This window comes from Bemisia tabaci, chromosome 2 (genome assembly GCF_918797505.1).
Source record: "Bemisia tabaci chromosome 2, PGI_BMITA_v3".
NCBI classification, from domain to species: domain Eukaryota; kingdom Metazoa; phylum Arthropoda; class Insecta; order Hemiptera; family Aleyrodidae; genus Bemisia; species Bemisia tabaci.
In genome coordinates this window covers 17,526,529-17,549,522 of record NC_092794.1, presented here as the reverse complement: position 1 = coordinate 17,549,522, position 22,994 = coordinate 17,526,529, and the positions used below count along the sequence as shown (strand labels likewise).

Here is a 22,994-nt window from a genome sequence, read left to right as displayed (position 1 = left end):
TTATCGCGTATTTTACTGTATTTTAGTTTGACAGTTTGGTAGAACAGCACCTAACCTCTAAAACTTTTGCCGTTTGCGTATGAAATGAAAAATGAAAGTCTTCAAGTTGCTGTAAGTTGGGAATGAATATTACGAATGTTTCGAAACCATCGGAAAGTGTTAAGTGCCTGAAACTTCCTCTACTGTCGTGAAGGTATTGGCTTTCAATCTGTTTCTCTATCCCTGGCTCCTCAGGTCTCTGAACTTCAATAGAACAGGAAGCACCCCATTTCAATTTTGTCATAACTTTACTCAAATCTAATGAATTTTAGGTAATTGATGATATTTCATGCACCTACCATGTATCGAAAACTGCTAATACAGTCCAGCGCTTTGGTCGGATGCGTCGGTGGAGGCGTCTGTCTTGGGATTTACTTTGAGCGGAGGAAGCTCAGCGAGTATTTTGACTATCCACATCTTCCAGGTCTTCCATTATGTGGGACAGTTTCTGCCGCATCTCCACTCACCATTGAAGAAAAATCTGGTGTACCAGTACCTCCACCCATTCCAAATGATGGGAAGGTGGCCCCTAATCGAGTAGGACAAGTAAGTGAGAATTCAGTCCATCTTTTGTACAACAATCATTCTCAGTAGATTCTCTGCATAAAAGGAAGAGACTCTCTGGTAGAGCTCATGACGGATAAGTTGACCAGTGTTTATTTCTGACTGTAATTTGCAGTAGACTGTTTTAAGTGTTGACAAACATTAGTGGCGGCATCGTTGGTCAATCCTTAAGTAAGCGTACCAAACGACAACAGCCCGGTTGTTTGGAAACAAGAAGTCAGTTTCAAATTATCAGGGGCAAACTCTAAGCTATAGTTGAGCCCAAGCATGTAAGCTGATGCTAATCTATAAGCTGCAGGTATGAACAAAGCAAAAAATAGCACAAATGTGTATCAGAAATCTGCAATCATTCTTCAAGCTTCTTAGTATTCATTCTGCATTTCTGTAAGCAAGTATACAATTAGCAGTCGCGGTATGTAACATGAAGCATAATTTTTTACGTCATTAGTATTCGAAAATATAAAATTTTCCTATTTCTCATTTTATTTCATCTAACTGTAGAAGGGACTCCAATCAAAGGTCATCAATAATTAATTTACCATGAAACACTTTTATGCATAGAAGTGTGAGGAACCATGCAGGGCAATCTTTGAACCCTTCCAGCAATATTGATGGTAAAACTGCAGAAAAATTTTACCTGATAGTGTCAATTTTCTGTTTTAGATCATGAAGTATGGCTTTCCAAGTTTGGCGAACATAAGGTCCTACGACGATTATGTTTTATCATATGACCAAAGAAACCGTGTTGCGCATTGGGTCTTTGAACATCTAACTAAAGAAACTTTGAAGAAAAATGAAACAATTGACCGCTCAAAGTGCGAGTTCCGGGAAGATCCCTCTATTCACCAATTTTTCAGGTGTGCAAGAATCTTGAGTTTTTTATCCTAATCTAAGCATGCCAGGTGTGATCTTCTTGTTTTATTATCTATTAAAGGTTAGGACTGAAATATGCGAAAATGATGCGGGGGTGTGCCAATAAGAATTTACCTGAATTTGATTGGAACCAATTGAATGTTTTATGAGAGTTGCTGGTCTACAAACAGAAGTACAGAATTTCGGGTCAAAGAGATGAAAAAAGATCAAAAACAAGATGCCAAATAGAGTTTGCTGGTCTAACAAACAGAGAACAACCAGCAATTCAGGCTTACAAGCCTTGTTAAAGATGACATGACGTCACATGTCATGCTATTACGAGGTGCACTCTGATTGGAGGGCTGAACTCAATGATTATTAATTTTGTTGATCAAGCAATGATTCTCATTATTCTCAGCATTTTTCACGAAATCAATGTTCTCACTTCTTTTTATGCCAACACTTTTTAAGGACGATAATTCCCAGTAAACCCTATTTTAGCATATTTTTCCTGCCTATCTCATGAAGCACGTAAAGGGCCCTACCTACATTTTGAAGCCTGCTCTCTTCATTTGAACGCATTAATGCTAAAAGGAACTATGTGCATAGGGACTGCATGTAACATAGTTCCTTTTAGCACAAATACGTCCATTTGATACTTGTTGGCCCTATGTAAAATAAAACTAATTTAGTTTATTAACTTTAACGTTTTCATTTCTACAAGGAACATTTGTGCATATCTGTAATGTATAAATATTTTTATTTCATATGAATTTTCAAAATGTAACTGAGAAAAAATTAAAATACAGTGGTTTAGTGGCAAGGAATTTTTGCATGGTAGTAGTCCAAAACCAAAAAATTTATTGAAAAGTTCAAAAAATCATTTCTAAGGGCAGGAAAAGCTAATCAAAACCTTCTTGAATTCAAAGCTGACAGTGGAGTTGACGTAGCAAGACGATGCCGAAGCTGAGATCAGCCAATCAGCAAATGTTGCTCTCCCTTCTTTGTCACGTCATGTCAACCCACCAAAAATATTGTTTCAAATGGGTCCCATTTTGGCATTTTGAAAACTGAGATTTGTTCACCATCTAGAGACAAAAAAAATCTGAAGAATTCCTGTAAGCTTGGCCCACTCTGTACAGAAAATTGTACACCCAAAAATGTAAATAATGTGAATGGATACCACTGACCCATTGATTTCAGGTTGCCCAACTTAAGAATCTATTCAGTACTTCCTAGAGAAAGAAAAATTGTTTTTTACGTAGAGTTTGATTTTAGGTGTGAATATTTTTTAGGTCAACAAATATGGATTATAAAAGGAGTGGTTATGATAGAGGTCATCTGGCTGCAGCAGGAAATCATAGACTTCACCAAAAACATGTTGAGCAAACCTTCCTCCTCTCCAATATGGCACCTCAAGTCGGCCCTGGCTTTAATCGTGACTCTTGGAACAGGCTTGAAAAGTATGTTCGAAAACTAACAGACAGTTATGCAAATGTGTATGTTTGTACCGGCCCTTTATATCTCCCAAGGTAAGTAAGTTTATTTTTCGTACTTTAAAAATTGCATATGAAATTGATTAAGAGACTCATTGACAGTGAAACTCTTGAAGAACCAATCAATTTTTCAACTTTTAGGAAAGTTTGGACATATTGTTACATTAAAACGACACTCATTGTTTTATAACACAGTATGTGATTTTCTTTTTTTAGGAGAGAAAGTGATGGGAAACTGTACATCAGTTATCAAGTTATAGGTCCAAATAATGTTGCTGTGCCAACGCATTTCTTCAAAGTGGTGGTCATGGAATCTAAAGATCGTCGATTAGAGATGGAAGCATACCTGATGCCGAATAAAGCTATTGAAAATGATACTCCGCTCCATGTGTTTCAGGTAGGGGACTTCTTCCATCATTTTTCATAACCACTTTCCAGCAGTAGTAATTACAATTATAGAAAATTAAAATAAAAAACAAAAAAAATGTTGAAAAAATTCTGGAATACCTACCTAAGTAGAAATGTGCATTAAGGTGATTCGTCAAGCTCAAAAGAAGTAGTCAAACTGGCATGCGATGTATTGCGTCTTTTAGGTCAAAAATCTCGGCAGATTTTGAATTTTTAGCAAAACAAAGGACAATAGCCCCTGCGCATGAGCCTAAAAAATCGTTCTAAACCCAAAAATTGGCAAAATTCAGAGAAATGAAAGCAGGATAGTGTTTGGAAAAAAACCTCGCATTCCATACAGAAATCGATAGCTGAATCGAATGCGAGGTTTTTTCCAAACACTATCCTGCTTTCATTTCTCTGAATTTTGCCTATTTTTCGGTTTAGAACAATTTTTTAGGCTCATGCGCAGGGGCTATTGTCCTTATTTTCCTAAAAATTCAATATCTGCCGAGACTTTTGACCTAATCAATGCAATATATCGCATGCCAGTTCGACCACGTCACTTAAGCTTGACGAATCACCTTAATAACAAACTTGTTGGGTGTCAATTTGATACCTAACAATATCTTCGCAGGCACACGCCTCTAGTCATACATTTTTCAAACATACATCAATCCTTAATCTCTTCCATCTTTCTCTGCCCTACTCTCTAATACCTCTTCGTAAATCCAGGTTAAAACCACTGTGTATCTCTTTTTCTCTCCCCTTCGTCTCTCTTTCTACCTACTTCAATGAATTTCAATGATTCTTAGATATTTTTCCTTCTATTTTAGGTTCCTCCAGAGAGCATTGAACGCGCAGCTGGTCTCCTTTTCTTTGATCGAATCTCACGGGATAAGCTAGAGAAGATCAACGGAAAGAAAACAACTTACATTTAAATTCCTTTGTTGTTTTTAATTGAAGAACTAGAAAGAGCGATAACTTTTATTCATGCATTCGGTTAAATGCTTTGATTCAGCATTCTTCACCCTGAAGGCAGTCATTTTATGGTGAGAAGCATTTAACCTCTGCCATAAAGTTTTTTAGGTCTATCAAAATAATCAACTAAAGTTGAATTAAGGAAACATTGTGAAAGCATGATGAGGATGCTCAACATAATGGAACAAGTATGAAAATCCATCTGTAAAAGGTATCATTCAAAACGTTCTAATCCTTGCTCACAAGAATAAAAGTGGTACTGTTAATATTGAATTCTTTACCCCATGAAAAGAAACATTTTTAAGAACTCTTTTGAACTGTACCTTAGAAAATTAACTAGGACATAGTCATGTTAAGACTGAATAAATACTTACAAATATAGACAAATCACCGAGAAATAACAAAGTGAATAATCATTTTTAATATGTAAGATTCCCAAGGAATAAATCATAGAATGAAAATTAGGAGAAACATCAAGACCTGCGAGATGAGTAATACAATTCTAAAATTCAGAATTAGGACAATCTTTGCCTCTTTTCTCTTTTTATTTCAAATTTTTTTATCTCATGAAAAGACCAAAGGATATGTTTATTTCTGCAACAAATGGCACATAGTATACATCTTCTTATCATGAAAAATCACCAAATATTATATTTTTACCTTTTTTTTCCAATTGCTTTACATTTTCATCCACATTGGATTTTAATAAGCCTTTTCATTTTCCTACTTTTCCTCCGCCTGTCTATTGAGTTTATCTTAGTCCAAGCTTTTAAAATATGATTTCACTAGATGTAAGTTTTATCTTATAACAAAAATTCTTTAAAGACAGGGAAAGAAAATAATATTTTATCTGCAAGACTGTTTTCTTATCTTTTTCTGAATAATATTTCACTGTCATAAGTCCATGATCACTTTTTGTGTATTGGCCTTATCATGCCTTGCCTTGAGTACATTTATTTTTTTATCACTTAGGAGGTCAAAGTGGATCGTATTTAGCAAAACGGAACCAGCATGATTACCGTGTTTTCAAAATTGTGCAAATTCTTTTTCTCTTTTAAAAATACTAAATATATGTACAGTATTAAATTTATTCCCACATAAAATTAACAATTTTTTGTTGGGATGCCAAAACTTTTTGCTATTTTGGTCGATTTTTTTAATAAGAATGAAGGAACAACATTTTAACAACACTGTAAATGAGCTGGTTCCTTTTTGCTAAATGCGATCCAAGTAAGAACTGTTTAATGTAAGATAAGTATTAAGAGATCGCTCTGTTATAAAAGCCCTACAAACTTTAAAACTGATTTTCAATAGAAAGTTTCCCATATGTAGCTGTCCACAAGAAAAGGGGCCAGTCTCCAGTCTTTTTGTCTACCATGAATGATCTATGGAAGAAAAGTCTAATTACTATGACCCTCTGTCATTTGGTCTACAAGCATAGTGTCTATTTAAAACAAATTAAAGTTTTTAAACTAACTTGTCAAAAATCGCGCTCCTGATTTTTTTTCCCGTTTATACCTAGCCCATTTCTCTCATAAATGATCATATCAAAGGCCAGACTTCCCGGCAATCTTCAATCACTTTCGTTAAATTTTTCCCCAACTTGAAGGCTACCTTTGAAACTATTTAACTAAGAAACTGAAAGTTTATATTATTATTTCAGCCGCACGGAGCAGAAGGGTTGAACTTCTACTTTTTACCCCATTTAAAAATATCACAAAATAATGCCTTGCAGCCCCATATTTGCAATGCATCTTGATTTTTCTAAAAATGTTCGTTACGGCCCTTTTGCTCTAATATTGCTACTAATATGAGACCATTAAAATGATGAAAACTGAGGTGCAAACATTGTGATTGATTCTATCTCTATTCAAATTTATTCTTTTAATTATTGTCTTTCAAATTTATAGCATGTTAGCGACAAATATTCTGTTAATAGAAATTTCCTGTGAAATTTGATTTTTGCTTGTCAGTGCGTCAAAAGTTTTTTAAGAAATTATATTCACTGTCTCACTGACAGTATGTAATTTCTTAAACTTGGTAATAACTTACTTTGTGGAAGAAAATGCAATTTTATCATAGGATAGGACTGAAATCACTACAGTTCTCTTTTAAACGTTTCAAAAACTTTAGTCAAAGCTAGCCATTTTAAAAAATCATTGGATACTTGCGTGAATGTCTTTTTGTACTTGTGTGTAAATATAGTTAAATTTGTATCTAGACTTTAATTTATAAACTGGACAACAGCCATCGTGGAAGAACAAGAAGTAACTGTCATGCCTTCATCTTCAGGTGCCATTCACCTTTTTCATTGGTAGCCCATGATTCTTTTTCAGTCTTTACTTTTACTGTACCCGAATCCTCTTTAATATCTCCTTCATTTGAAATGTTTTCCAAAAGAACAGCCTACTATTGTATTCTCTTTCTCGCAGGAATAAAGTCATTGTTATTTTGCTGTTAAAAATTGTTACAATAAAGTTTTTTTATGTGTTAATTTTTAGCATTTGATTTGAATATCCTTTACTCAAATTTTCTCCTTAAAATGAGCGAGTGTAGCACCAATCACTGTTTTAGATTATCCCCCCCCCCCCCCCACAATCCCTATCTTTCATTACAAGATAAAATAAGAATACGCACTTTCTAAGGAAAGCTCAACAAACAGGTATTTAGCAATAACTTTCCAGTCAAAATTAAAGATTCTGCATCTATTTTTTCCACGTCCCTTATACCCATTTTTCTTCGAATGGCAAATAAAGGTTTGGACCTCAGTGACAACGACTTTTGAAAAAAAGTTTTCAAAATCTTGTAAATTTTGATGAAGAGGCAACTTTTAAAAAAACTGTAGAAAAGATTGTTTCCAAAAATCCTATACCTACCTACGTTTCAAAGTAAAATTTTTGCAAGAGGTAAAATTTAATTCAAAAACTGGTAAAATCTCTCAAAATATCAACTGTAATTTTTCAACAATATAAATGAGTGTGTAGAAGAAAGCTATTATCAAAGTAGGCATTTTTTTCCAAGACTTAATATTTTAAGCAAGAGTCAAAATACTTGTGAGTCAAATGTTTGGAGTCAAATGTCAAATGTTTCTATAAACATAGCCAAAAATGTTCTCTTAAAGCGATTCTTGAAGCGATTACATATCATAGCGGATATATTTTCCTAAGCGAGTTGATGAAAATTGCTTGTTGCCTGTCCTTAATAATTCAGAGGTGTAGGTTCTTATGTTTTTCCATACAAGTCTCACTAGGTTGGTGAATTTAATTTGATATTTTTTTTTTTTTTTTTTTTTCGTAAGGGTCATACATAGAAAATTTATGTATTTCATAAGATTAGCACAGTTTGAAGGGTAACTATTTCTGCGAAGATAAATGCATTAATTCAGAGAAAAAACACATTGAAAAACAACATCCAATATACAAAAGTCTTTTATTATATTTTCTATCTGAATGCTGTTCGGTTGTTCAGACACCCACCACTCGAGCTGTGCTCTCGGTGGGGGATGGAGCTTAAATTGAATTATTTTTAATGTGTCACTGAACTAAAATAAATGAATTGAATTAATGTTGCCTTTTTTTGAGGTCAAAACAGTCAAAATTCATCAAGTTGAAGTGGTTATAGTGCTCCCTGTAGGTCATTTCGTGCACTAAGATTGGTAGTTGTTCATACTAGTTCCTACAAACACCGGTAGAGCGCAGCAGCAACCATCCGCCATTTATCACTTGTTTTCCTTCTGCTTCTTCACTGCTTTCTTTGTATTTACTTTCGCTGATCACACGTTTTTTCGGAATTTTGTAAGTTAATTAATTGACTCAATTAATTTTTTTTTCGTCCTTCTGAGCACAGAAGTTTCTTAATTTTCGAAATTGTGTTTTCATCTGGCACTCAAATTCCACCCCGTTTGTTTATTATCGTTTGTATCACAATTCTCACAGGTTACCTATTTTCCCTCTTTCATCAATTTATTTGAGCACATTTTCAGACTTTCTGGAGTTGAAATTTAGCTATTCAATCAGTATAGTCACTCCTATGTCCATGTCTCTCCCTAATGCTACTCATTAGTCTGATAATCTTCCACTGCCTCTTTGATCGCTTACACCTTGACAGACGCACGTTTCGGCAGTCATCACTTCATTGTATCTCCATTATTGATAAACGAGCACCGAACCAAATTTCAGGCCTGGATATTTTTCCTTGGAAAAAATCATCGAAAGCCTGTTCAATCTCACATCTAATGAAAACACTGCCTGGGAATCTGTTTCTGATTAACTTCGTTACCTACCCGTATTTTAATTGCTTATTGTACCTAGCAGAACAAAATTGACAAGCCAATTAAAAAGATTTCCTTGATGATAACATTATCAGACTTTTAAGGCTCCATGTGAGCAGCTATAGATCGATACATCTGACCAGAAAATTTGTCGCTTTGAGCTCTTACTCTAAGCATAGCTGGTAGGTACTCAATACTCTAACCTGAATTGCAAATTAACATACTTAACTCACCTATTTTTGCCCTTTTCAAAGACATTATTTTTACCATACAATTGATTAAGTAAAGTTAGTTAAACATCAAGTCTACTGAAATTCGGTCACACTGAGATGCTGTCAGTCGTAACATTGCTATAGGAATTCTACATTACAACAAAGTGGATCCTTGCCATCGTGAGGATGCACCATTGATGTCAGAGCTTGCGCATTGTATGTTGAGACAAAAGCCGACTGCACACACAGCAAGTGGGGACCTGCAAGTGGCTCATCGGTTACATTGGTGAACTTGCAACTGCGCGGGCAGCGTAGTTTGCACGATCAACACTCAACGCAGCAGCACCGATGTTGCACCTTTCAGGTCCCCACTTGCTGTATGTGCAGTCGGCTAATCATCAAAATGTTCTTTATGTCACCATTCATCAGTGGTGCCATGCGACTGCATGTACTAACCTGTTGAGCGGTGCTAGTTCAGAGTTAATCAATGATTGACATTAGTCTCACCATACGATGCGAAAGCTGTACCAATGCTGCCAATGGGCAGGGCAATTTGGGAGTATATTTACGTTAATCACTTTTCCAGGCACAGCACTTATACAGAAAGTGTACTCTAACACTTACCTAACTTACACCAGATGTGTATCTACAAATGCAATAAAGGGATGTACATTTTTCAACTTGGTTAATTTGCAACTTTTTGCCTACCTAGATGTCTTGCCATTAAGTCAGAAGCAAACCAGTGCAAGTTACTCAGTCCTTCAGTCTCAAACTCTCATAAATTTTAATAGAACACTCTTTGTCTCCAAGCAATTATCAAATACTTCAAGTAAATTTTATCAGTGAGCCTCTTAGACTAGCCGTGACATTTTGACCCCCTACAAGCTTCTATCGACAGGAAAACAAGGAAAACTTATTTTAATGGCCGTGTCTGAAAAAGCAACATAATTGCATAATTTTTTTAAATCAGAGAAGAATCATCGAAAATTCTTCCCATAGTAAAGTTTTAAAATTTCAGTTTAAATTCTATGGTTCATCTCTATTGCAATCATAAAAAATGGCGTCATCCAACGACAATCATCTCAAGTGTGCTTAATGACTTTTCATTTACTTTAATATTTCTTCTCCCCAGAAAGGTGAATGCGCATCCGTTTCTTTCCTAGAAAGCTGTAATGGCTGTTCCCCCAGAAGTAAGACTCAAGCGATTTCTCCACTATGCAAGTGAAGAAGGAATCTACATTGCCCAGCCGCGGCGATCCGAGGACTTCTTCCCCGATAATATCAAATCTATATTAGCCCTTGTCCCAACTGATGAAGGTGGTGAAAATGTAATTTTACCATCTATCGAAAAGGTAAGTACGTCTAATTTTCCAGAAAGGGTCAATATGAATAAAATTGTGTGGCATTTTGATCACCTACATGATCAGGAACCATTTATCCTGAGTGCACCTAATGTGATTTACGCAGTACCCGTAACAAAGTGTAAGATACTGTAAAATGTGCAGTGAAATTCATGTAAGCCACAGCATTTCATTTTGAATGCCTAAGAAGCTTGGTTCCAATTTCAAGCATTTTGCGTCAAAACTATTCTTGCGTGAACTCATTTTCAGACCAAATGTCATCCAGTCAAGTGGCTATGGGGATTTTCAAAAATTTCTGTGTTTTTAGGGCCTGTTCCAATGTGAAGTGTTCCACTTTTTCTGTTGAAAGAATGAAATTGCCCAAACGTATGTATTCCATGTCATTCTCTGTGTTCATTTTAGGTGTTTAAGGAAGGTACCTCCATCGCACCAACATCAGTTATGTTTGCATTGGCAGTATGTGCAACTCAGACCGAATCTGAAAAGCTGAGAGTCAACGCCCAGAGAAAAGCTCGAGCATTGCTTTTGAATGAGGAGGACTTATTTGACTTCGCGCACTACTGCTATAAGCTTTCAACCAACAAAGGTGGTCAGGGTATGCGGCGTACCATCACGAAATGGTACCAAAAAAAGACACCCCAAGAGCTAGCAGAAGTTGTAGCTGTGAAAAACAAGATCCACCGTTTGCGGCATAAAGACCTGATGAGACTGTATCACATGAAAAGTGAAGACCGAGGTACGTAGTTACTGCATATTTAGCCTCTACTCATCAATCTTATGGTGCTGATTAGTCCTCGACTGCTAGGAAATTTGCACTTAGAGTCAAAGACCTGGAGAATATTTCTTTGTTACCTTCTGTGTATCATGTATCCCAAGAATTGAAAAAAAATCGCCCCAACCAAATTTAATTTGTTCATGAGCTGAGAGCGTCATTAAAAGACTTATAAACAAAAGACTTGAAATGATGTAGTTGCTCCTTTCAAATCAAAAACTACTGTAATTTTTATCAAAGTTTACTTTCATGTACATATACCAGAAATGAGTAAATGAGCGTCCTTTTCATATAATCCACCCGAAATTTTGCGAGAAACACGATGGTGCCACTGGTTTTCTCTATAATCAACTACCAAGCTCCAAAAATGCTCTCCAAGTTCAGGCTGTAATGGAGGAAATATCCAAAGCAATTTTGAAAGTCCGCTTCTATATCTGGTCAAACTCTCTAAACGCAGATAGGGAGCAAATACATCAGCAGGGTTGCTGTGGCTCCAACTTTGGAGTCCCCAAACAAAGTGGCAACCCTGCTAATATATTTGCGCCCTATCTGTGCATGGAGAGTTGGACTGGATATAGAGGTGGACTCTTAACATAGCATGAGATATTCCCTCGATTATAACCTGAACCTTGAGAGCTTTTTTTGATCTTAGGGATTGATTTTGCAGGGAAGCAATTGCACCATCATGTTTTTCACGAAATTTTAGGTCAACAAAAGCGCCTAAATTGCAAATCCCTGACACATGCAAGAGCTTCATTGTGAGTCTGAAAGCTTATTTTAAATATTCCTGATTTGCTAAAAGTCAATTCTGTGCAATTTTATGTATAGTTACTTGTCCCAGTTGACTTTATCTCATGTTTGCGACAGATCCATTGTACAATAATGCATAATGCAAGCCCAGGTTACTTAAAAAAATCAGGGGAAATGATCTTCAAAAGAAGTGGGAAACCTGTTGGGAATTCGTGTAATCAGTAGTTATAAGAACTCTGTTATTCTGTAAAAAAGTAAGTTTTGTTTAGATTAGATATTTCAAAACACTGGGAGTGAGATGTCTGTTTTTCTATTCACACCGTTAGAATTAAATTACCAGCTACGTTTGCTCTTCTGATTTCAGCCAAGCAAGCGATCTTCAGCTATATTATGACAGATCTCGACAAAACAAAAGAAGCATTCAAAGACCATCTGGAGGCAGCAGCCCCTTTAGAGTACATCGGAATTGTTGAGCAGATATTAACAACCACAGAAGAGTCTGTTGCAGTAGATCTACTGACAAAACACAAACCGAAGATTCCACCGCACTCATTGCCGCCCAAACTTCACCTCTCATCAGAGGTGATGAAAGACATCCTCTCACATGTTTCTAATCTTTTCTTGTTTCTTGGTGTTTCATTCCGGTTTTTTTCAGTTCTTCCCCCCTCCTAAAGTTTTTTCCTCACGTGGACTGATAACTAAATAAGCTGTGTCCAAAAGCAGCAACTGTATCCTAGTTGCATCAGATGAGATCTAGCTCTCTCCTTGCAATTTCTTTCTAATTCATTTTTATTTTAGCTTTGCCAAGATTTATATGTAACCTGTTTAATTAAAAACCTTACCTAGATAAATGTATCATGAATGGAAAATATATCAAAGACAAGTAAAAGACAAGACAAGTTCACATACTGCTTCAGATATAAAGAACCCATTTTACGATTTTGAAATCAATACTCATAATAGTAGCAAAATACATAAAATGGATGGAACGAAACTTAATCATCCAAAACCTCGCTTTTCTCCCATGTTAAGATGCTTTTTGGGCCTAGATGCAACCCATCCTCAAGTTGCGACTGAAAAACAAAGGGAAGGGAGAGAAGTGAATTTTTTAATAATTAATTTTTGTCTCACCCATTTGACGTATTCTTTCTCCTCCTGTTTTTAAATATATTTCTCACACTACAGTCAGTAGTAGTGATGGCGATTCTTTGACTGAAAATCGATTCGTCAGGACCAAGGATCAAGAAACCGATTTTTTCGATCCGATTCCAGGTGAAATGAATCGATCCACGCAAAAAATCGTCGTGAAAGAATCGATACGATCTTTTGGTCTTGGAGAACCGATCTTTTGGAAGATCGATCCAAGAATCGTCATCACCAGTCAGCAGTAAAATAGTTCATGAACAGATGTTCGTAAGTTTATCCATGAATCAATTCCCAGCAAAGTAATTGTGTAGTTAAACGATTGACAACTTCCTTACACTTTATTCACAGTTATTACCTTGCTCTATCCCACTTAATTTTTAAATTTTGGGGGATTTCAGGTGTGGTCAATTATTGCATCAACCCTAACTTTGGACCAGATGTTACAAATGACACAGCATTTTTTCAAGCTAAAATTGCTGAAAAACAACTGCCCCTTTGCTGCAGTATATGCAGATAGAATTGCCAATGAAGCAATTCCACCGAATTCGAAAATCGATCCGACCCAAGCGTTTATTGAATTAAAAACATTTGAAATGCTGCCCAGGTAAGCGCTTGAATCTGAATCCAGTCCCATTTTTTTCCAAATGTCTTGTTTAGCTCTTTATGAATGTACTTACATGCCTCTAAACTTGCTATCAAACTTTCTTACTTAAAAGATTCTCTCGAATTTTAAGATACTCCTTCATACCTGTAAGATTTTATCTCTCATTTACATCAGTGGATTTATTCTCTTACTCTTAAAATACAGGCATTTGTTCGATTTTTTAAAATATCCTGCACATTTGACATTTCGCCTTCTATATAGATTGGCTGATATATTTTCTTCTTTTTAAAATCTGAGTAGTAATAATGTTATCTGGTTTTAAATCAAGAATGACTGCCACAGCTACGATGTTTTTGTATGCTTGTGTGTTACTTTTATGTTACGAAAGATTTAATACCTGGAGAACGGGACTACGTTTGTTACAAGATTTAAAGACCAACCCATTCAACAATTTGCCAGCCTCAATGGTGCTCGTAGTGGTTAAAGTAGTTTCCTGGTAGCGCTAAGGTCCTGGGACTCCTGGGTTCAATCTTCAGTGGTGACAGGGTTCAAAGGACACTTTTTAATCCATCCTCGTGGCTGTGGGTAATCATGACATGCCACTTCAATATTGTGTGTTGTTCCTTAGAGGAAGCAGGTTGGGGAGGAACATGGTCATCCGGTAGTATCATGAACCCTATTAAATATTTTTATCTTTGGCAAGGGAGCTGTGATAACCGGAGAAGTGCATACTCAGAATTACATGTATTAAACTAATTCTATCAGCTGAACTGACTACCACTCAATTTGCGAACTGTATACTAGGTGTGAAGTATCAAATGTGGCCTAAAGCAGCTCTAGAAGCACCTTCAGAAAATAAAATTGTATTTCTAACTACCATTTAAAAGAAGAAGCCTTGTTTTACTTATTTGTGCATTTGATCTTTCCTCACAGGAAAAAGGAGTATTTCAAAATGTTGAAAAAAAAGGGGCATGATGTTCTGCCTGAATCAGTTGTTGCAGCTCTTCGAGCCGAAGAAGCAGCGAACTCCACGGAGGCCAGCAGCAACGCTGGTGACAAAAAAAAGAATGAGGACCTGTATCCCACTTTCAAGTTGAACAAAAAGATAATTGAAGCCCTGAATAATCTAGTAGTCAGATCATTCAAGGTAAACTATTGTTTGAACTTATTTTTCTTGAGCCTTCATTGGTTTTGACCATTTGGTGAAGCCAAACTTGGATGAGGTAAAAAGCAAATTGATCAGGTTTTTACTCTTAAATGTTGATGCTTAATTAATTACTTTTAATTCAGATATTAATACCTAACCACAGAACAAATTATCTGTTTATCACAAGAAGTCATGCATCTATACAGGGTGTCTAGCAATTTTAAAAACAAATTCCTGTGACAATTCCCTCATTTCCCTGACAAAAATTGCCAAAAATGACAGAAAAATTTAGAACTTCCTGACAGGCAGAAAAAAATGATTTCTGGATGTTTCCCTGACAAAAAGGAAAAATATTCCCAACTTTTCGATACGGTTGAACTGATTAGATGTGAGGAAGAACTTTTTCTGTTTTAGAGATATAATGTAATAAATAGAGCAAAACATATGGTGCCTAAACTTATATGTGATCCTTTTCCTCGTTTTTAAAATTTAAATACATCAGCGGAAATTCTGGTAGAAATTTTAGTATCAATTTCATTTTTCTGAAATTTGATTCGATTTTCAACAAAAAAAAATCCATGTTCTTCAATTTCCGTGATGTGTCCCTGACACAGAAATCACTTGAAAAGTAAAATTCCCTGACATGCAGAATTTTTGCGGATTCCCTGACATTTTTCTTGATTCCCTTGACACACAAAAAATTCCCTGACATTTCCTGGTTTTCCAGGTCGCTAGACACCCTGTAATTAATCACCTCTGTTTGTAGCACAAGAGTTATGCTACTTTTTAAAGTGGATAACGTATGTTTTCATTTTCTTCAGTGCAGATAACTCTTGAGAAATGGAAGTTTTACTAATGATTTTAACCCTCTAGATTTTCGAGGTGAGAAAGCCAAAAATGAAAAACCCATCACAGCTAATTTTTAATATTTTTTGTTACCTCTCTTCACATCTCGTTGGAAACTTTAAGTTCCTATTCATCCTACAAACTTCTTCCTTCTTCTTGTCAAATGGTCAGTCCAAGTGGCTCTGCTTCTCCCATGTCAAATAGGCAATTGGCGTCTCCATCTCTAACGATGCCATTGATTGTGAAAATAATAATATCGCAAGTGGTTTTTGCAGGGAAGCAGGAGCTGCAATAAAATTCTTACTATGGTAATCCTTACTTTTGGCACATATGTAAATCAATTTTGTCTTGATTCCAGAGCTTGAAGCCAACAGGGAAGCGCTTCTTGATAGGAGTAGACACACGTAATGTTTTATCAACTGTAATGTACGTCAAATGCCCGTTTGTGAAGTCGATTGATGCAGCAGCTTTGCTTCTGCAATCTTTCCTCCAAGCAGAAAATGGAGGGAATGAAAAGAAGGTCACAGTCACTTCATTTTTGGAGTCAAGTCAACCGAACACCTCATCTTACAGAATCGAAGAACTTACTGGCTTGAAAGCCGGCTTGTCGCTGCAAGAAACAACTCAAATCCTTTCCGTAAGTAATTCTCCAATCATTTGACCAGTCAAGAACCTAAATCTAGATGAATCGCTCACATTAGCTGTTTTGCTAATGAGCAATTTCAAATTGTGCAGGAGCTGTATTCATAGCCGTTCCCTAAATAGCTCCTTTCCAGAAGTAGTTCCTTTCATAACTCACTCACTCCCATTCGATTATTGTCAAATTCTGTCTTTCCTTAGTTTTGTGGACACACTTTGTGCAATTGCTCTCATAGAATACACAGGAAATATTCAGGATAGTAATGCCCCTGAATTGTCTATATTTTTGCTAGTCTTTATTTATTGTTCATGCAGTTAAGTAATCACTGTTACGAGTGAATTATTCACCAATAGAAACCTGGAGTACCTAGGCTATTTGTAATATGAAGCAAGGTGTCGACTGTATGGAAAAAGTACGGATACACCGAAAAAGCACAGATTTCAGAAGGTCGATACGGAATTAAGGAAAAGGTACGGATTTTTGGTAAAGAGGTACAGAAATTCGAGATTTTTGTGACAAACCCTAGACAGTAGCCTTGGGGGTATGCGATTTCCCAACATAATCCATTTATAAACATCCCAGTTTGATTCCTCGATTTTTCGATTTATTCCTTTGTCATTCCATCATTCCACTTTTCCAATCCAAATGTAGTTAAAAATGCGTGTGAGTGAGATATTTACAGGAAAAAATATGGAGAAGATAAGGAAAAAGCAAAGATTTTCAATAATTGCTAAGAAAGGAATGTTCAGGAAAGTAAGGAAAAAGCAAGGAAAAGGTACTGTAAAAGCAAGGAATTTGAATGGCAGGGCACCAGTAGACACTCTGAAGACACTCTGACACTCCTCTTTCTAATTATTGTTCAGTTTCCATAGTCATTTCCTGTTGTAAAAACTCAAAAGAATTAGCGAATGTACTTTTTTCTTCACATACATAGTATAGAGGGATGGGGCAAAAAATTAATTCTTAGCAGTAATATATAGTTGAAAATATTTATCATAAATTATGGTTTTCAGTCTAAAACTGGCGGCCCTGTAAATGTGCTGAAATTCTTTGACTGGGCAGCAGCAAAGAAGAAGGATGTAGATGTTTTTGTGCTAATCAGCACTTCAAATATTACACCATGTGATCCCTACAACGGAATAGTCCATTATTGTGAAGAACTCAAGAAAGAAGAGCAAAATGTCAAGTAAGTCTGTTCATATTTTGTGACTAATGTTCTCATTTATAAAACAAACTTGCACCTTGAAGTTGGAGGTGTATTGCATCTTAAATATTCAAAGTATGAAGAAATTTGTTCTAAAAACAGCAAGCTCTGCTATGGGTAAAATGTGTATTTAAAGCTTCTAGAAACTCTCAACGCATATGGTATGATGAAAAAAACGACAGTGAAGTAAGCTCAAGGGCTTGAAAATGGTAATTACAAAACAGATCTTAAAAGCTGTTCTTAAAATATGTAACGCTCCATGGGGAGAGAGAGCAGAGAGCCATTTTATTTTTTCGAGTCTAAGTATAGAAATCTAAATCACAAAAGTGTAACGAGCGGCGAAACCTAAAACCGTCCAAGTATAATCACAGTTATTTTGGGTTTTGTCAGTTCATGCGTTTTTTCTGTGATACATATTTCAGTTCCCCTACCTACATGATGAGAGTGTTAGGAACTGTAAGGTCGTAAAAAAAGAATTTTCAACCTCAGTATTTGACTATGATAGGTCTTATGGAATTTTCCCCCCTTCTAACAAGATTTCTCAACTTTCCAGGTTGATCACAATATCGCTGAATGGCATGTGTTCAAAACCGAAGCAGTATTACAAGAAGTCAAACATGCTGTACATTAATGGCTTTGATGATAAAGTCTGGCGGATCATACAAGAATTCTGCCGCAGCTCTTTCTGAAGTCAAACCTAATCTGTCAACCGGTTTGAACCCAAATTAATGTGATTTATTTTTTTAATCAAGTGACTTCGTTTTCTAGTACTCAGGGACTGTCATCCCCGAGACTGGGCAGAACCCTGGGCTCACACGAGTGTGACACTCTGGCCTGAAAACCAAGTGCATTCTAAAGTAGAATTCAACTTGTCGGTTGAAATTAATGTAGGGCAGTCAAATTTACTGAAAGCTGTACTATTTAAATAAGTCGATTGAGTGAGAGAGGAGCACTGAAATCACTCTGAGGAAATTTTCAAGTCAAATGATTTTCCTTTAACAGGGCACATGATGTCATTTTTTATAATTATTATCTTCTCACCATTGATCATGACAGTGGTCTTTTTCGTAAAACAATATCTTTCAGTCAGGATAAAAACATATACATGGAACATGAGGAAACCAAAAATGTGATAGCTATAACTCAGGAAAACCGTACCTCCATGATCCGAAACTTGATTGTGATTTCGTATTGTCTATTGGATCTTGTTAATCAGAGTTTTGTGTGCCAAGACATCAAGACACTTGCATTAATGCTGTGCATATTCAGCCCAGGGTTCACCTTTGTCTCCAGATTAATAATCTGCTCTCAAGAAACCAAATTCTTCTGGTGCATCCTTGTTCTTAGAAATTTAAATATGGTTGGAGTTGAAGAGAGCAAGTTCAGATCCCTTATCTGAGGTCACTGTATAAACAGGATTCGTCTACAATGACTTCTTTGAAAGTGGCACTTAATTTCTCACAAGGTCTCCTTGGCAGATAGGTCTTTCTTCAAAATGATGCAAGTAAGAAGCATTTCTCCGCCCTTTTTTTTCCTCTTTTTTTTTACCGTTTGCCAACTGTTGTCCAATTCTAATTCCACCTCTGTTTTGCTCTATCCTTGAAGGAACAAAAATTACCCAAAAAGTAGTAAAGTGGTGACTTACAGGTGTTATATTTTGGAGGCCAAAAGTAGAATGAAGTAATTTTCAAATCTACAGGTGCATAGTCAATCAAATTTTGATTGATCAGAGGCTGAGGTATTTGCTGTTTCGCAACAAGATTAAATCATAATTATTTGCTTACTCTAAGCTTCGACCATTTTGTTTCATTAACAAGAACCTACTGCATGGACACATCAGCAGTATTTTTCTGATATTTAACTGTTACATATTATACTTATTTTTCTCTTACTTTTCTGCTGTGAGTGATAGTCGTAATTAAAATCAAATGATTTTTTATAGGTACCTACAAATCATGTAGATAGTTGTGGCTGCTAAGTATTCATTTTAGCTTAGTCAGCGTTATTTGAGGCTGTTACGATCATATTTTATTTATTTATTTTCTCATTCTTATCCCATGAAGATTCATTTTAGTAGTCAGCACCCTACTTTATTCACTCTACCTTTTTTTTTTATCCTCACGGTAAACATACCAGCAGAAATCCGTTTCAAAATACTATTGCAATACCGACATTTTTAAACCAAGTATGTGATTTGAATACATGGTGCGTACTTCACTGTGTTGATACAGCCTCCAATTGCTCATCTAGAATTGTTCTGGATACATTTCTTTTTCTCATCAAATCTCACAGATTTTACCCTGTAAACTCAAACTCACAGTTACGATATTTATGTTACATGGCAATTCGTAACTTAGTCCAATTTTTCTGAAGTTTTTCTGTTCTATTTCTTGGTCTTTTTTTCAATCCTCTCTGAAATTAAATTCAAGTATGTAATAGACAAACAGCTCTACCTAGAATGATTTTTTTAAATCACTGTTAGAAGTTTTGTGAAACAAATTTGCACTAAAAAAAGATCAAGAATTTTACAGAAACTGTAGGACGGAAAAAAGATCCCTCAATACGTTTATGAATAGTCAATTGTTGATCACTTTTACTTCTTGTTAATTTTAATCTGTTTTTACTGTGAGGCATCTTTGGTCATGGTTCTAATAGGCTGTTTTCATTCATCAGATGGGCTTTCTTAGCTCTAAATACTCTTATAAGCATTGATGATTGAAGTTCAGGGGAAAGCAAGTACACTAAGTATGCAGCAATTCAGTTTTTTGGAAGTTAATCTCTTGAATTTTTCAGCTAAGGGCAAATGTGCAAATTCTTTATTCTTAAATGCTGTCCTTTGCTTAATTTCAAGGCAACTTTAAGTATTTCCAACCGTACATGATTCTAGATCTGATTCGAATTCACTTCCACAGGAGTGAGGTAGTAGCCCAAATTGCAGCACTTGTACGAAAATTAAAATAATTTATTAGTGCAGAAACTTGAAAAATCTTTCCTCATAGTTGTTTGATGTTTCTCTCACTGTAGACAAGAATACCTTTGTTAGCAGTTATTAGCTGTTCCCAATAAAATTAGAACCGTGACCATGCTGTTATACACGTTACTGTGATCTTGAGGTTAAATGAATGCAATGCCAAAAATCATCTTGGTCAATAAGTATCAAAGTTTTAGTTCATTTCATTTCACTTTTCTTTTGTTACAAACATCAATCACAGGTACATGTCTGCCTATCAATGAAAGTAATTTTAATTTCTATCTGTTGATTTGAGCAATTTGTGGATATTAATTTTTTTTTTAATCATCATCATATCTAGATCATCCTTTTGTATCATTACAGCTTCATCGCACTCTACCAACGACATAAAAACTATAGGTGGGTGGTGGCCTATGAAAAAATGCATTCCACATGGAGCGGTCCTTTAACAGGCGGGCAGGGGGTGGAACTATTCCATAACCTCTATAACATGGGTTCCCATGAAAGTTTTTTAATGAAGAATTTAACAATAGAATTCTTATTATAAATTCACTTGGAGGCTACCTAAGGTTTATATGTGGACCCGAGATTTTCAAAGAGTCAGTTTAAAATTGAATTTAAGCTTAGAATCAGTAAGAATCCCATAAATGACCATGAAAACTAACTATCTTCGACCTTACCTTATTTTTGCTCATGATGGGGAACAAACCTCATAATTGACAATAGGATCAGCCTACCTATAGTTTTTATATCTTTGCATGATACTTAAGATTTTTCTTTAAGTTTTTGAGTCATACGTGTTCTCCTTCGGTGTTTTGTCTTCTAATGTCGGTTAAAAATGATCTCTGTTCTAGCTGACCATAGAGTCCATCCGCTAAATTTTATTTTCATTGATGCAAGATCTCTCTTTTTGTGTTTAAAAGTGTTGATGCCGTTTCATTCTATACTTTTTCAAATACTCCCTTAGCTGCATGTTTGATAGGAATTGATAAACCTTAAGTTATAAGTGCATTTTTTCCCAATCCATTTTTAAAACTAATGAAACCCATCAAAGGCAAAAAATCAGGCAATAGCTCTGCAGCCATCAGCCGACAACCTTTAGAAGCACAATGCACACCAAAATCTCTACTCTCTCTAGTTTTTATGAATGTGTGATGTAAAGGCCTTAATTTTTTGTTTTCATTGTACACAATAACTTGTAAATACATACATGTTAGTCATATTGCATCTTTAATTTTCAGGTCAAATTAGCCATATTTGCTATCAAGTCATGCTTATTTTTGTACTAGAGGTACAAACATGTTTATCAGCAAGTCGTTTTTGTGTAATGAGCTAATTGCCCAAGGCTTTTTTGCACTATTTTTTTGCTTCCCAACTATTTTAATAGTTTTTACATATTTTTCACTCTTTGTGTAAGTAGGAGCGTCATAGGGTCAGTACAATTCTAATATTCAAAGCCTCTCCTCATTAGATACTCTACTCTCCACTAGTAGACTCAACTGTACTTTCAAAATTGCGAAGAAGTCTTTGTCAGTTACTTTCATTGAATGAAAATTACTAAACTGTGTAAAGGATTTATTTATGTTTTGTATGTTGAATAATTAAAAATGTTGTTACTGTAGTATTACTACAATCCTCTTGAGTTAAGAATGTTTTATGCTTTTTGACATCTTGATGGGAAGGAAAAACTTTGTGGACATCCATGAATGTGACTAAAACCCGAACAGCGTCTCTCTTTTGCTTACTTAGGCAAATTAAAATTTACTTTGAATGCAAATTTTAGAATCGAGGATGTATGTAGATGCTTATTTTCTAGATTTATTGTATGATTTATTCTTTTCTATTTTTTCCTTTGTCTCTTTTAAGTTTTTTTCAACCTAAGTGCATGTGCAAAGATAACTTTTTCCAACGTGTCTGATTTCTTTCTTTTTTTTCTATCTCTTTTAATCATCTTTTTATACTGGCCACAATTTATATCAAAATGCGTTTTTCTCATAGACATGTCACACTCAAAAAGCTATTGTCCCTTCACCTTCTGAGAAAAGTTTACTAAATGGGTATCTCCATGCTCTCCTGAATCAGTTGAGTCAGCAACAACTGAAATATTATCGGCATTTAATTCAACCTCTTCAATTTGAATCAATTTTGTAAATTTTTATTTAATTCTTCTATGATATTGTTCTTTATTTATCTCGATTCTTAAATTATTTTTCACCTTTTTTTTACTTTTAATGTAAATTCATATGAGTTTTACTTTTATATTTCTTTGTTAAAATTGGTATTTGTTTAACAGAACAAAATAATTTGTACTTTCATGAATAATGAAAACTTGTCCGACTTTCATCCTAATTTGTACATAAATATAGAGCTCAAAAACTCAACCGCTTTAATGTCTACTAGTTAGTTATCTTATCAGGACTCCTAATTCTCTTCTAATGAAAAATGTCATACAATATCAAGATGACCAGTCTGCAAATTATGAGCGAAACTCTAACTCAATCATGAAGGACGAGCAAAACTAAATGTAATTTTGACTCCAAGTCAAACTGTCAACACTGATGGTTGAAGCCAGAAAATGTATATCTCTCCTTTTGGAATTACAAGCCTCTCCATATACTTGTTTCATTTTATTTTATTTATTTATTTATTTTTTTTTAAAGGGAACCACCCACCGGTCTTTTCAAAATTTGTTATACTTCCCCTCTTTATTATAAATATTCAAACAAAATTTTAAAGAGATATTTTGGATAAT

General features: G+C 35.3%; 2 protein-coding genes across 2 annotated transcripts; both read left to right on the top strand.

Annotated features, from left to right (window-relative positions):
• Positions 1 to 61: 61 nt before the first annotated feature.
• EndoG (endonuclease G, mitochondrial) lies at positions 62 to 6,034 on the top strand. The gene is made up of 5 exons (XM_019041468.2): positions 62 to 585; positions 1,267 to 1,460; positions 2,751 to 2,987; positions 3,168 to 3,348; positions 4,175 to 6,034. Exons 1-5 carry the CDS (start codon positions 319 to 321, stop codon positions 4,277 to 4,279), a joined length of 984 nt encoding a protein of 327 aa, XP_018897013.2. The 5' UTR covers positions 62 to 318; the 3' UTR covers positions 4,280 to 6,034.
• Positions 6,035 to 7,986: 1,952 nt separating this feature from the next.
• On the top strand, positions 7,987 to 22,623 carry LOC109030473 (RNA-binding protein RO60). Its single transcript, XM_019041448.2, has 9 exons — positions 7,987 to 8,113; positions 9,934 to 10,153; positions 10,565 to 10,898; positions 12,049 to 12,266; positions 13,229 to 13,434; positions 14,368 to 14,581; positions 15,786 to 16,064; positions 17,081 to 17,253; positions 17,825 to 22,623. The coding sequence occupies exons 2-9, from the start codon at positions 9,974 to 9,976 to the stop codon at positions 17,958 to 17,960; spliced, it is 1,740 nt and encodes a 579-aa protein (XP_018896993.2). The 5' UTR covers positions 7,987 to 8,113; positions 9,934 to 9,973; the 3' UTR covers positions 17,961 to 22,623.
• Positions 22,624 to 22,994: the final 371 nt, after the last annotated feature.